General features: G+C 48.3%; 1 protein-coding gene across 1 annotated transcript in view; it reads right to left on the bottom strand.

Annotated features, from left to right (window-relative positions):
• Positions 1 to 9,321: 9,321 nt before the first annotated feature.
• LOC104387801 (probable G-protein coupled receptor 83) overlaps positions 9,322 to 13,374 on the bottom strand; it is a 7,596-nt gene continuing 3,543 nt past the window's right edge. The window contains exons 2-5 of the mRNA XM_009996593.1: positions 12,428 to 12,553; positions 10,511 to 10,644; positions 9,490 to 9,988; positions 9,322 to 9,447 (exon numbers count right to left, since the gene is read on the bottom strand). Coding sequence (XP_009994895.1) covers positions 9,322 to 9,447; positions 9,490 to 9,988; positions 10,511 to 10,644; positions 12,428 to 12,553 — 885 coding nt within the window. The remainder of the gene's footprint in view (positions 9,448 to 9,489; positions 9,989 to 10,510; positions 10,645 to 12,427; positions 12,554 to 13,374) is intronic.

Below are 13,374 nucleotides of genomic sequence, written 5' to 3' on the forward strand. Positions count from 1 at the left end.
AGCCCCAGCAAAGGCTCGGGTGGGACGTGGGGTCTCGTCACTCCCCTCTCGCTCTCTCCTCTCCGGGAGCAGCACCCGGGAGCTCTCCCCGCAGCCCCGCGCCTGCCGCGCTGGAGCAGAGCCCGGGCAGCCCTTGGGACCCCGTGGTGGGATCAGGGGCAAAGCTAAACGTCTTGATCACCAGAAATCCGTCCCCTCGTATTGAAGAAAGCAAGGCAAGGCATTTTCCTCTGAGGTGTTTGTTCTTTACCTGGAAAATCTCTCCTCAACCAACATCCTTATTTCTCCTCACCAGCCATCCCCGTGCCCACAGCCCTGCCGGCCCTTCTGGTGTCTCCAGACCAGCAGCCACCTCAGCGTCCCCAGCCCTGCCAGCCACCCTTGTTCCCCCATCCCTGCCAGCCATGGGCTGCAGCTGCTGACCCAGAAGTTCCTTCTGCCCATGACCGCAGACCCCAGAAGGTGGGATGGGCACAGGTTGTGACATCCCCCCAGTCAGACCAGCTGAGACCTCCCCAAGGCACCGAGCACAGGCCGAGACCACAGCACCTGGTCCCGTGGGCAGCCCCTCAAGCTCACACCACGGAGACTTCCAGGGCTGGACATCAATTCCCTTCTGGAAGAGCAGCAAATGGCATTTACTGCAGAAGGCTCGAGCCTGAGCAGGAAGCTAAAGGAAGGACAGGAATCTTGGATGCTTTTAAATTAGCAGTAAGTTCCCAAAGGTGCTTTGATTTGATCCTTGGGGCATTTTTCCTTGCCTTTGGACTCTGCACTTGAGATACAAATTGGTTTTCATCGAGCAACATGTTTGTTTCCTCCTTCCCTCTGACACGTTTTGCTCTCTCTCCTTGCCATGCTGCTCTGGCACTCTCGCCACAGCAGTGGGTGGGTGCCACAAGTGAAGCTGACACCAAGAGGGACCCACACTCATCCCTGCAGAGTCACTCGCAGCCCTGGGATGCTCCAGGGATTTTTCTCCATCTTAAAAACAAATAAAACATTTAGACCAAGTTGAGAAATTAAAATGTAACACAAACATTTGTCTGAAGTAGGGATAATGGAAAAAGAAGACAGCAGCTTCTTTCTCTGTCAGTGTGCTACAGGGAAACTTCACTAATGTGGGTTTTCAGTAGGAGCATCCAGTAAAAGTACAGGAGTATTAGTGGAAACATCCTCAAACTCTGAAACTTCTGGGCAAAGGTGCTGGCTGTTGTGATTCTCGATGGCTCTGATTAAAAATCATTAATTTAAATTAGTTTTTAAAAATTATTTTAAAATCATTAATTTAAAAATAATTAAAAGCCATTAATTTTTAGTATGTCAGCTCTGGGTTTTTCACAGAAGCTCTTATGTAGGTGAGACCTGCTGTATTTTTATGCTTATTTAATGTAAAACTTCCTTTGGGAAGGTGCTGAGTGAGCATTGAATCAACAAGACAAAATCTACAGAAGCTGCTTCTAAGTTACTACAGGGGGGTAAGTAATGTTTGAAGTGGCAGCAATCATTGCAACCAGGTTTTCTCACTCCAAAAGCCCGTTCCATGTCCTCATGGACATGTTCTGGAATAAAGCAAATCAAACCACAGAGCAATAAGCCACGTTCGGTTGAGCCGAGGTGTCAGCTGGAACAGGGGGGTGCAGCTCTGGAAGTAAAATAAAGCAGCAATGCTGGTAACGCTCATCTTAGAAAGAATTACAAGACCTTCAGTAATGTCAGGACTTCGGTGGGGGACATTCCAGCTGAAAAATAGGCTCCATTCTTTCAGGCCTTTTGATTTACTGTGGGGGAGAGCTGAGACACAGTGTAGAGCGTTGTCCTGAGCACCTCCAGCTCTTCAGACCTGTCCCGGGATGCCAGCAGCTCCATCCCCTGCTGGCTCGTCATCCTGTGGTTCCTTGCTGTTTGAAGACACCCACAGCCTTCCCGCTGGTGGCGCTCCAGGAACAGCCCTGCCAACACGCAGCCTCAGGGACTTCAAGCAACCACCTTTACGCCAGATTTGTGTGAGATGAATGTCAAGACAAACCCCATTCACTCTTGTCCGCTTCTTGTCAGGAGAATATTAAAATGAAAAATAATTAGGAACAGTTTACAGGTCAGCACAGATGCCACCGATGTGGATTTCCCACTTGATAAAGCTGAGAATTTTATTCTCCTAGGAAAAAAAAAAGACAGAGTTCTCATTTCATCAAATGCCTTATTGGACACCAGGCTCTGTGCAAGTAACCGTGAGAGCTGGTACCTTTATTGGAAAGAAGAATTCTTTAATCTTGAATCTCAATTCTTGAATCTGAGTCCATGACCAAAAATACAAAAAACAAATTCCACAGTAGCAAAGTTGCTATTAGTTATACCAGCTTAATAATTATACAACTAGCTAATAATTAGTCCAGTGGCAAGCTTATCTCCTGCATAACTAGCACTGGATTATTTAGTAGTAGCAATAATCCTAAACTGGGTCTAAATTTAGGTTACCCATCTGATGTATTTACAGCCATGTGTTTGGGAGGTAGGGCGTCTTACCAGTGAGTCTTCAAATTCCTTCTTGCCACAGCTGAAGACAACATGAAAGTGACCCTCCACACATGGATGTATTTCCCCTGTCCTCTCCCTTACGTGTAATACCTCTCTCTTCCTATATCTTCCTGTTCTTCAAAATAAGGGCATTTGGTCTTGATTAGGAGAGAACTAAAATGCTTTGTGCTCCCACTCTACTCAGCTCTGGTGAGACCCCATCTGGAGCACTGTGTCCAATTCTGGAATCCCCAGCTTAAGAAAAACATAGAACTCCTCAAGCAGGTCCAGAGGAGGCCACAAACATGATCAGAGGGCTGGAGCATCTCCCCTGTGCAGACAGGCTGAGGAAGTTGGGGTTGTTCAGCCCAGAGAAGAGACTCCATGGTGACCTTATAGCAACTTTCCAACAGCTGAAGGGGCCTACAAGAAAGCTGGGGTAGGGCTTTTTACACAGGTGTGTAGTAAGAGGACAAGGGGCAATGGTCTGAAGCTTAAAGAAGGGAGAATCAGGTTGGACATTAGGAAAAACTTCTTTCCTGTGAGGGTGGTGAGACCCTGGCCCAGGTTGCCCAGGGAAGCTGTGGCTGCCCCATCCCTGGCAGTGTTGAAGGGCAGGTTGGATGGGGCTTGGAGCAGCCTGGGCTGGTGGGAGGTGTCCCTGCCCATGCAGGGGGTTGGCGCTGAATGATCTTTAAGGTCCCTTCCAACCCAAACCATTCTATGATTTTATGATTCTACTGGTGCTGTGAGGTGAACCCAATTAGTTGGGCCAGTTCTGGACTAATTGCCTCAGGCTGTGGCTCTGCATCCTGCACTGGGAGGCTGCCAGGACATCTCCTCCCACTCTCCTCCTCTCCTCCCGTGCTGGGGAGCAAACACCTCCTCTGCAGAGGTGGGTGATCCTGCAGACTTGCCTGAAATCAGCCACAGAATTTGAGAACCTTTGAGTCAGGCTGCAGAGGAAGATGCAGCTTTTGCTGCTTTAAGCTTTTGTCAGAGGAAGACAAAGGATCTGTGTGAAGCAATGGCATTTTTACATCTCTTATTTATTATTTTTTTTTCAAGAATTATCTAGAAAAGAACTCAGGTTGTTCCTGCAGCACTATGTGGTGTGGCATGTGAAGAGACAGTTCCGTATGAAAAGAAGTTACTTAGTGCCAAACTTGCTTTGCTGTGCTACTCAGAATGATGGGTGTTTCTGTCATGCTGCATGACAACACCATTCTTCACTGAGTTATGCTCCTAAGAGCTTATATTTTATTTCCAAGTGGAAAATAAATCATTTCATGGAACCTCTTTCACAGAGGTCTCGCTCTGGATTCACAGCACGTTTCACACCATCATGTGTCAGATGCTATAAAATATTGAGCCACAACCCAGGCATGCTGGTTGCCAACCAGGATGGCAGCTTATTCCAGCATAGAATCATCCTGGTTGGAAGGGACCTTGAAGATCATCAAGTCCAGCCATAACCTAAATCCCCTCCCATAACCTGATATACCCCTTCAGTGCTTAAATCATGTCCCTAAGCACCACATCTCTATTTTTTCCAAACGCTTCCAGAGATGGTGACTCCACCATCTCCCTGGGCAGCCTGTTTCACTGTCCAACCACTCTTTCAATAAAGAAATTCTTTCTAATATCCAGTCTAAACCTCCCCTGGGGCAGCTTCAGGCTATTTCCTCTCATCCTGCCATTATTCACTTGAGAGAAAAGGCCAACACCCACCTCCCTACAACCTCCTTTCAGGAAGTTGTAGAGAGCAATGAGGTCTCCCCTCAGCCTCCCCTTCTTCAAATGAAACAATCCCATGTCCCTCAGCCTCTCCTCATAGGGCTTATTCACCAGTTTGGTCTCTCCCCTGGACCTGCTCCAGCCACTCAACATCCTTCCTGCAGCGAGGGGCCCAGAACTGCCCCCAGTGCTAGAGGTGCAGCCTCACCAGTGCCCAGCACAGGGGCATGATCGCCTCTCTGCTCCTGCTGGTCACACTCTTCCTGATACAAGCCAGGATGCCATTGGCCTTCTTGGCCACCTGGGCACCCTGCTGGAACCAAAGTGCGTAACCAAAGACATTTGCTCCTGTCTCACTGCCCCAGCCCAGCCAGAGAACTGGAGTCCCTGTTCCCTCCTGGCCCCAGGTGCAGGTGACAGCAGCCTGGACTGCAGGACATGGGGACCAGCGGCTCTGGCTGCTCCCATGCCCAGGTCCACCTGTGTCCAGCATCCTCAGTGCCAGGTGGGATGGGGGGTGTGTTGTGCTGCTCCTGGTGGCCCTCCCATCTTTGTGCTGCAGCAGCTCCTTCTGACAGGGCTTTGCACCAAGGTCATACAGCAAGGGACTGACCTTTGTTCTGCCTGAACCACCTTCTAGGACAAAAAACAGGACAAAATTCCTTGGCTGTGTTGCAGGGTGGTGCTTGGCCTCATCACCTGGTCCCTATCCACGTCACTATTTGGTGGCGAGGGCAGGGGACCATAAGGTGGCTGCAGATCCCAGCAGGAGCACTCGGAGAAGTGCACAAGAAATTGGGCTGTGCTTCTGCTCATGGAAGTGTTTACTGGAGAGGAAGAATTAAATTCGAGTTAGATGTGTCCATGCTCCTACCTGAGACAAAGAGAAGCTCTGCCAAGATCAACCATGTGCTGCAAGGAACTGAGCTGAACTGCAAGGGGCTGAAATTTTAAAGTCAGCACACGTCCACAGCTGACTCCTCACCTGGGTAATCATAGCTCTGCTTTTTACAAGGGGCTTTTTATGCTGCAAGATGTCAAAACACATGCAGACATAAGCTTTGGTGGAGGCTTTGAGACTGTCAGGAACAGCAGCCTATGCTGTCTTGTTAATCCTCTTGTAAAAGGAATACCTCCCCCTGAAAACTTAAAAGTTTCACAAAACTCACAAGAGAGAGGGGGTTCTAAGCCAGATATTTTATTTTACTATTATCAGCCTCCAAAAAAACATTGGTGAATCAAATCTTGTTGTATTACAACCACATGGAAATTTTAACAGAGCTCGTATTTAAGCAAGCACATCCAGCAGAAGGTTGCATGTAAAGATGGCAAAATTTGCCAGACTTTTGCATTAATTTAAGCTTTTCACAGTCACCTCAAGGCAATTATACTTCTTTCAAGCAGCTCAGCATTGCCAGTCTGCAGACTGTTGGTGAAGAAAGCACAGTTTGTGTGACATGCAGGATGTGCAGTTGGGAAGCCAATGTCTGTTTTCCACCGGGGAGCAACGCGTCCCGTGCAGAAAGCTGGCCAGGGGAGGGACATCTCTGCACAGCCACCCTGGGCACACAGGCAGGCTGTGGCCATGACCTTGGCGCTTCCCTCCCTGCAAAGACCAGAGGCAGCCAGGCCCGAGTTGCCATCCTTGAAAAAGTTGAGCAGGCAGAACAGCCCGTTTGATTTGTTTGATCCAGAGCCACGAGCTGCAGCAGTTGTCTGGGAGGGTGCTGGGACATACATGCAAACTGTATTTAATGTCGTGGAATTTGTCTAATTGAAAAAGAAGAACATTTGAATGAAAAGATGTTTCATTCAATTACTCACCTTTACAAGAGTGTATTTGGATTTGTGGTTGTTTTTTAACAAGAGACATCTTGTTTGCAGAAACTCTCCAGACAGTTACATTATGGAAATGCCATTTGCAGTGGTATGAATTTCAAGTCTTACAGAAAATAAAAAACCCAACTGAGTGGTAAAATTAGGTTTGTGCTGCTACTTATTTGCAAGATGAAAGGCTGGGTAGCTGCCTCCCCCATGCTGGCTCTGGTCACAGCTCCACTGATGCTTCTTTCTTAGCACAAACAAAATAAAGGCTCCCAGGGCAAAGCCCACATAGAAAGTCTGTTAAATATACTTCTTGTAGGTGAATCAGAGAAGATACATCAGTAGTGGGTCCTTGCTCTCTAAAGACATTTTCCCACTTCATTTTCCTCTCCTAAGTGCATCCTCCCACAGGGCACTTCCCACAGCCCTGCTCAGGAACAAGCAGTCATAGAATCACAGGATGCCAGGTTGGAAGGGCCCTCAAGGATCATCTGGTTCAACCTTTCTATGTATCACTATAGATTAAATAAGGTGGCCCAGAACCCTGTCAAGCTGAGCCTTAAAACTGTTCAGTGTAGGGGAATTCACCACTTCCCTTGGAAAGGACATAGAGCTCCTGGAGCAAGTCCAGATGAGGCATCTTCATAAGATGCTCAGAGCCTGAGCAGCTCTGTTCTGGGGAGATGCTGGGAGACACGGGGGTGCTCAGCCTGGAGGAGAGAAGGCTCCAGGGTATAGCAGCCTTCCAGTGTCTGAAGGGGCTACAGGAAAGCTGAGGAAGAATATTTACATGGGCTCGTAGTGAGAGAACAAGGGGGAATGGATTAAAACTGGAAAAGGGGAGATTTAGGTTAGACATGAAGAGGAAATTCTTTAGTGTGAGGGTGGGGAGACCCTGGCCCAGGTTGCCCAGGGAAGCTCTGGCTGCCCCATCCCTGGCAGTGTTGAAGGGCAGGTTGGATGGGGCTTGGAGCAGCCTGGGCTGCCCATGCAGGGTGGATTGGAACTTGCTGATCTCTAAGGCCCCTTCCAACCCAAACCATTCTTTGATATGATTCTAAGATTACTCCAATGTCTAATTGTTCTCATGGTGAAAAATTTTATTTTGGAGTCTGATCAGAAACTCCCCAAGTACAGCTTCTTTCCATTATCCCTTGATATTTCCTTCTAAATAGGGAGTCTCCATCTTCTTGGTAACCACCACTGCAACATGGTGATAAGGTCTCCCCAAAGCCTTCTTTTCTCAAGGCTGAACAAACCCAGATTTTGCAGCCTCTCCTCATATGGCAGGTCCTCAAGTCCTTTGATCATCCTTGTGGCCCTTCTCTGGGCCTTCTCCAGCCTGTCCCAGGGACCAGAATTCAGTGCAATACTCCAGGTATGGTCTGACACATATCTGAGTGGGGTGATGCCTTCTGTATCTCTGCTGCTGATGCCTTTGCTGCTGCAGCCCAGCTTCCTGTTGGTTTCTTTGCCCTGCAGCACACTGTGCACTCATGCTGAGCTTGCTGTCCACCAAGTCCCCTTCCATAGGGCTGCTCTCCAGCCAGATGGATCCACCCACCTGTAGCAAGGGGAGCATTTCCTCACAGCACTGCCAGTGGAAACACTGGAGTGTTTTGTGGTGTTTCAAGCCATGGGAGGTTTCTACTCTTTGTTGGGGTGCTTCTGGCCTCTCCCCTTCCCACAACCATCTTAGGAAGAAGCAAGATTCATGTTACTCTTATTCTTCCCTCAGCTTCACAGTTTATTTTTTAGCTGCAAATACTTTCCCAGGTCACATGTTAACAGCTTTGTAGCTATTAAAAGCATCTTGGTTTCCAAATTTCAACAGTCTTTCACTCAGGTTTGCGCCTGCAGCAAACTGCCAGTCCTCAGTGGGTATGCCATGCTGTGCAAGTGTTGTGTCATTTTGCATAGGAAGGACAGAACTCCTTTTGCTTTCACAGTCTTTAGAGGCTAAATCCTTTGCAATTGCAAAGGGTGAACCAGCACCGAACGGATGGGAATAAAGAAGCTGGTTATTCTTTTTGAGGAAGAGAAAATTGTGACTGGTGAATTTTTACAGCCATCAGTTTGATGTTGGGTATTTCTCACTGGTGATACAAATCCACTGCCAAAATGCTGGAGCCAGCTCCCACCCTGACCTGTCAGACCTGCAGCTGCCTGGGCTGGGCATGGGGCCACTTGTCCACCTCCAAGGGACCCCGCTATGGCCAAGGGAACCCACTTTGGCCAAGAAATCCACCACTGTGGCCAAGGGACTTCACCACCATGGCCAAGGGACCCCACCACCACAGCTGAGGGACCCTACCCTGGCTGAGGGACCCTACCCTGGCTGAGGGACCTGATCACTCCATCACCACCAAGAGCAACAGGAATGTGAGGGTTGGTATCAGGGGCAATTGCTGTGGCACATTTTTATTGCTGCTCAGCTTTACAGAGCAGGGGAGTATATAAAGGTTTACAAATTCACCCTTTTATTTAGTGCAAGCTTTTCCTGTCTCCTGCCTTTTGGTTTTAAAACCTGCATCTCTGTTCCCAACACATGGAGTTACAGTGGGGGTTCCAGCCCAGGTTCAGCTGTCTCTGCCGTGGGGGCTCACTCCAGGACAGACAGACAGGCTGGCACCACCAAGGACACAGCTCCTGAGGACTGATAAAAATAAGATATTAATGACACTGAAAATAATTCAGACTTCATGCTAAAAAAAGTCAACTGACAGAGTCAAAACACGTCAGTTTTCTTAGAAAATAAAATGATGCGTTATTTGGAACACTGAGAGACTCTAACAAAGCCCCAGGTGTGTCAGCACAAGTGGTGCCTCCTGCCCAGCACGCCCTGGTCTCCACATGCCAAGGCTTTGCCCCTTCTGGGTGCTGGTTTTGCTCCCAGCTGGTGTGCACCAGCTGGCACGTGCATCAGCAGCATGGGTGCCCTCACTCACTCAGCCCATGGAATATTTTCTGTGCTGTTTACGAATTCTCTTAATTTTTGCTGACAGCTCCAATGAAAAATTCACTCAGCAGGTCCCTCCCTCTGGAGCCCACCTGTGGGAACTTCACCACCACAGGCTTCTGAACACCTGACTGGATGAGGTCCTGACCAGCCCCACTGACTGCTGAACTGCGCTTGCTTTAGTCGGGAGGCTGGACTAGATGGTCCCCAGCAGTCCCCTCCCATGCCATTTATCCAGTGATTCTGCAGTTCCCCCATGTGCTGTTGGCTGTGGGAGGAAGGCTTCAGCTTTCTGCCACAACTGGCTGAACACTGGAGATGTCTGTCTTGGCTGAAATCCTCTGGGAGGAGGCCCTTGTCTTCTGGCAGCTGTTGCCCCTTGCGTGGTGGCAGCTCTTGGCCCAGGCGTGCTGGCATGGGGGGGACAAGGGCTGGCATGGGGGGGACACAGCCCGGCACGGGGGGGACACGGGCTGCAGAGCCTGGCTTGGAGCCCCGCTGGGCCGCCGGCACACGCACAGCAGCGACTTCAGCTCAGACCTGAAGTTCTCGTTCAGCCAACAGTAAATGAAGGGGTTGTAGCAAGTGCTGCTCATGGCAAACCAGTGAAAAGCAAAGTAGAGAGCATTGCTGCTGTGGATGGCCCTGCAGGAGATCAACACCACATAGCAGTTCAGGGGGAACCAGCACACTGCGAACACCACCACCACCACCATCAGCATCTTCAGAGTCATCTTCTTTTTCCGTTGATGAGCATAGTATTGCTCCATGGTGAGGTCCCCGATGGCATTTCTCAGCCAGAGCTTCTTGGCCACTATGGTATATGTGATGGAGATCACAAGCAAGGGCAGGACATACAAGAGAACAAAAGTAGTCAAGTCCAAATACTTCCAGAAAAGATCAGCAGGAGGAGGGAAGCTGGGGAGGCAGACCATGCGTATTGTTCTGTTCCTGAAGATCAAAGACAGAAAGAACTGTCAGTCCCACTACCACATGCACACAACACCTGGAAGACAAACACCTCAGATATTCTGCACAAGTTTTAGTAAAGGCAGAGATAGAAGAAGCAATATGGGCAAGTGCCACTTGCAATGGAAAATTTTGCTTTAAGTTTAAGCTTTGGCCTCAAGTGAAGGTGTTTCAAACACAGCTGCAGGAAAAGAAGAAAGTCATCCATATTGGCATTTGTGCCCTCTAATGACGAAGAGAACCCTTCTTCTCTGCCTGCCTCCAATAACAGAGCTGAATCTCTGAGCTAAAATCAACTAACAAACAAGCCTGAAAGCAATTCCATTGATTTTCATTGTCCTTTTGGGAGAAACACACTGCTCAATCCAAGAGAAGGAAGACTTCCCTATTTCACCACACCTTCTTGTTTTTAATAACAGGGATGAGAAGCGTGTGCCTTCAAATTTGTGGGGCTTTGATCAAGCTGCATATGTCATAAAAAAGAGCAGTGTGGAAATGTCTTACCCGATATAAAATCTTGTCAAAGTCTGATAGATGGCATGAGGCAGGGAGAAGCAGCTGGCCAGCACCCAGATGATGATGATGCAAATCCCTCCTTTCACCATGGACATGCGTGGCTTCAGGGGGTGCATGATGACCTGCAGGGAACAACCAGCCCTGAGAATTTACAGTGTCCTCAGTTGATAAGCACAAGCTTCACACTTTAGAAAAGAAAAGAAGAATGCATCTTTGCTGCACCCCTGTCCAGAAAAAAGGGTTTCCCCTGGATCCTGTCTGCTTTCCGAAGCATTGACATGAAGTGTGGCACCAGCTGAAAGCCAAGAGGCTGCTGTGCACTATGGATTATTACATTAGGCAATGAAACACTAACTAAAAATAGACCCATCATGTCATCCAATGATCTCTTGCCTGATGAAGCCTTTGGTATTTCATGCATGTCTTTTCTAGTCTCATTATAAATATCAACTTAATTGAGCTTCCACAACTCCCCTAGAGCATCTGTCTGCTCTGGTACCTCTCAGAACTAGCAATATTTTTAGAGTCAAGTGTTGATTTCTCTTTGCTCAGTGACATCTTCCTTCTACTTTTATCTCCTTGGGCCATACTGGCTGATTCCAGTTCTGCGGAAACTACTCCACTGAATTTAAAGGCAGGTAATGTGTTAGCTCTTAATTAAACAAACACTTCCTTATACTTTGCCACACTTTGCAATCAACCCAGAGTCTACTTATTAAAATTTTTATTACCAAAACGCTTCTCTCTCAGGAGCTGCAATGGTGCACACAGAATGGGCAGACCACCAAATTTTTGTGACAAAAAAAGCCAGAAGTGAATGATGTATACTCTGGTAGTCACTGTGATTTTCTGACACCAGATGGAGCACATCCAAGATGACCAGAGTGGAATCTGTTAATGTTTTGTACTTCATCTAACCACCCCATTTCTCATGTGAGGTTGCTTTTCAGTGCCCACCCTTTGCTTGGCCTGGAAGGTTTTTCCTTGTTGGTGCTCACCAAAAAAAATGTTGCAGCAGGAGGAGGACAGGAGAGTTTCTCACCATGCACCCCAAAATAACAGGATAATCCTAAAAAATTGTGACTCTTTGTAAATAAATGCTGAAAAAAATACACTGGCTGCTGGTGTTTGAACTTTGGAATATATTCTAGCATGTTTGTGGGGCTGTGTTCTGCAGTGCTTCTGGGGTGGGCAGGGACCCATGAGGTGACCTGTCATGGGGCCCATGCAGGGCAGGGCCATCAGGGCAGGCTGCCCAGAGCTGGGTCCTCTCCCGGTTCAAAGACTCCATGGCCTCTCTGGGGCCTGTTCCAGTGCCAGATCACCCTTGCTCTAGAAAAATGTGGGGGTTTTGTCCACTGCCATGAAAGCCAGAGTTCTGCCTTCCATTTCTTGATTCCCAAGACAATGCAGGTTTCCAGGTACTGGGATTTGAAGGGGGGAAAATGCTGTATTTTCTAGCAAATATGGGGGCAATGTGTGTCATGTGGAGCATGTCTCCCATGCAGACAGGCTGGGAGAGTTGGGTTGTTCAGCCTGGAGAAGAGAAGGCTCCAGGGAGACCTTAGAGCACCTTCCTGTGCCTGAAGGGGCTCCAGGAAAGCTGGGGAGGGGCTTTTTACAAAGTGAGAAGACAAGAGGTCATGGATAAAAACTGAAGAAGTGGAGATTTAGATTGGACATGAGGAGGGAATTTTTCAGTGTGAGGGTGGTGAGAGCCTGGCCCAGGTTGCCCAGGGAAGCTGTGGCTGCCCCATCCCTGGCAGTGTTGAAGGGCAGGTTGGATGGGGCTTGGAGCAACCTGGGCTGGTGGGAGGTGTCCCTGCCCATGATGGGGGTTGGATCTAGATGATATCTAAAGTCCTTTCCAACCCAAACCATTCTATGATCCTATGACTCACATACCTGGTGCCGATCGAGAGCGATGGCAGCGAGGGTCAGCACGGACACGTGGACGGAGCAGTACTGCACAAAGCGGCTCACGTGACACATCAGCTTCCCAAAAACCCAGGTACTGCTCACAAACCTCACCTGAAGAGCAGCGAAACAGGGTTAGAACAGTGGGCACTATAAGCAAACAGGCTTCCCTGGAGTATGGTAAGGAAGGAATTCTTTAATACTATTTCCTTACTCCTTGTAGATGCATTATACTGTTTTTCTGAGGAAACAGATTATGCAAGAGCCTTTGAAACAGAGGTGAGATTTATTATACAGAACAGACAAATCGCCCTGAGTAGTGCTTGTGTGTGTGTGTGTGTTTGTGTGTGTGCGTGTGTTTGCCTGTGGTGTTTCTGGAAAATGTAAAGAAATCTTAGCTCAAGCCCTTGATGAGGCTCTGCAGGGAAGAGCTGCAGCTTGCCTCCTTAAAAACAGCTGCATGTTCTAGTTTGTGGATGCTGAAGTTCGCATGGGTTCACAACTCAGAGAGACAAAGTCATGGAAGAAAAAAATCTTTGAGGGCATTGAAAATAGTGAGGTAACACCTCTGAGTCTGTGGAGCATCCCTGCCACCCTGCCCTGTGTGCTCTGCAGGCCAGAGCTGGTCAGAGCCTCACCAGGACCACCACAGGGCCAGGGCCTCTGGACATCTCTCTTGGCTCCCAGAGGGTTGTCACATCTTGTGGCTCTTCTGCAGGGAGGTTATCTCACATAGCAGTTATTGTCTCACTCCCTTCTTATTCCTGACTGTGCAATATTTATTCCAAGTTAGTGTAAGTCACTCTGGAAGCAGATGAAGCTAATTTGAAATAAGGCACATTTGCTACAAAAATCAATCCACACAGAAAAATCAGTCAAGACTAGCTAATATGTTTTTCAATTAATTTAATAATTTCCCCCTAGAGGCAACTCTA

Source organism: Chaetura pelagica, unplaced genomic scaffold (genome assembly GCF_000747805.2).
Source record: "Chaetura pelagica isolate M959 unplaced genomic scaffold, ChaPel_1.0 scaffold103, whole genome shotgun sequence".
NCBI classification, from domain to species: domain Eukaryota; kingdom Metazoa; phylum Chordata; class Aves; order Apodiformes; family Apodidae; genus Chaetura; species Chaetura pelagica.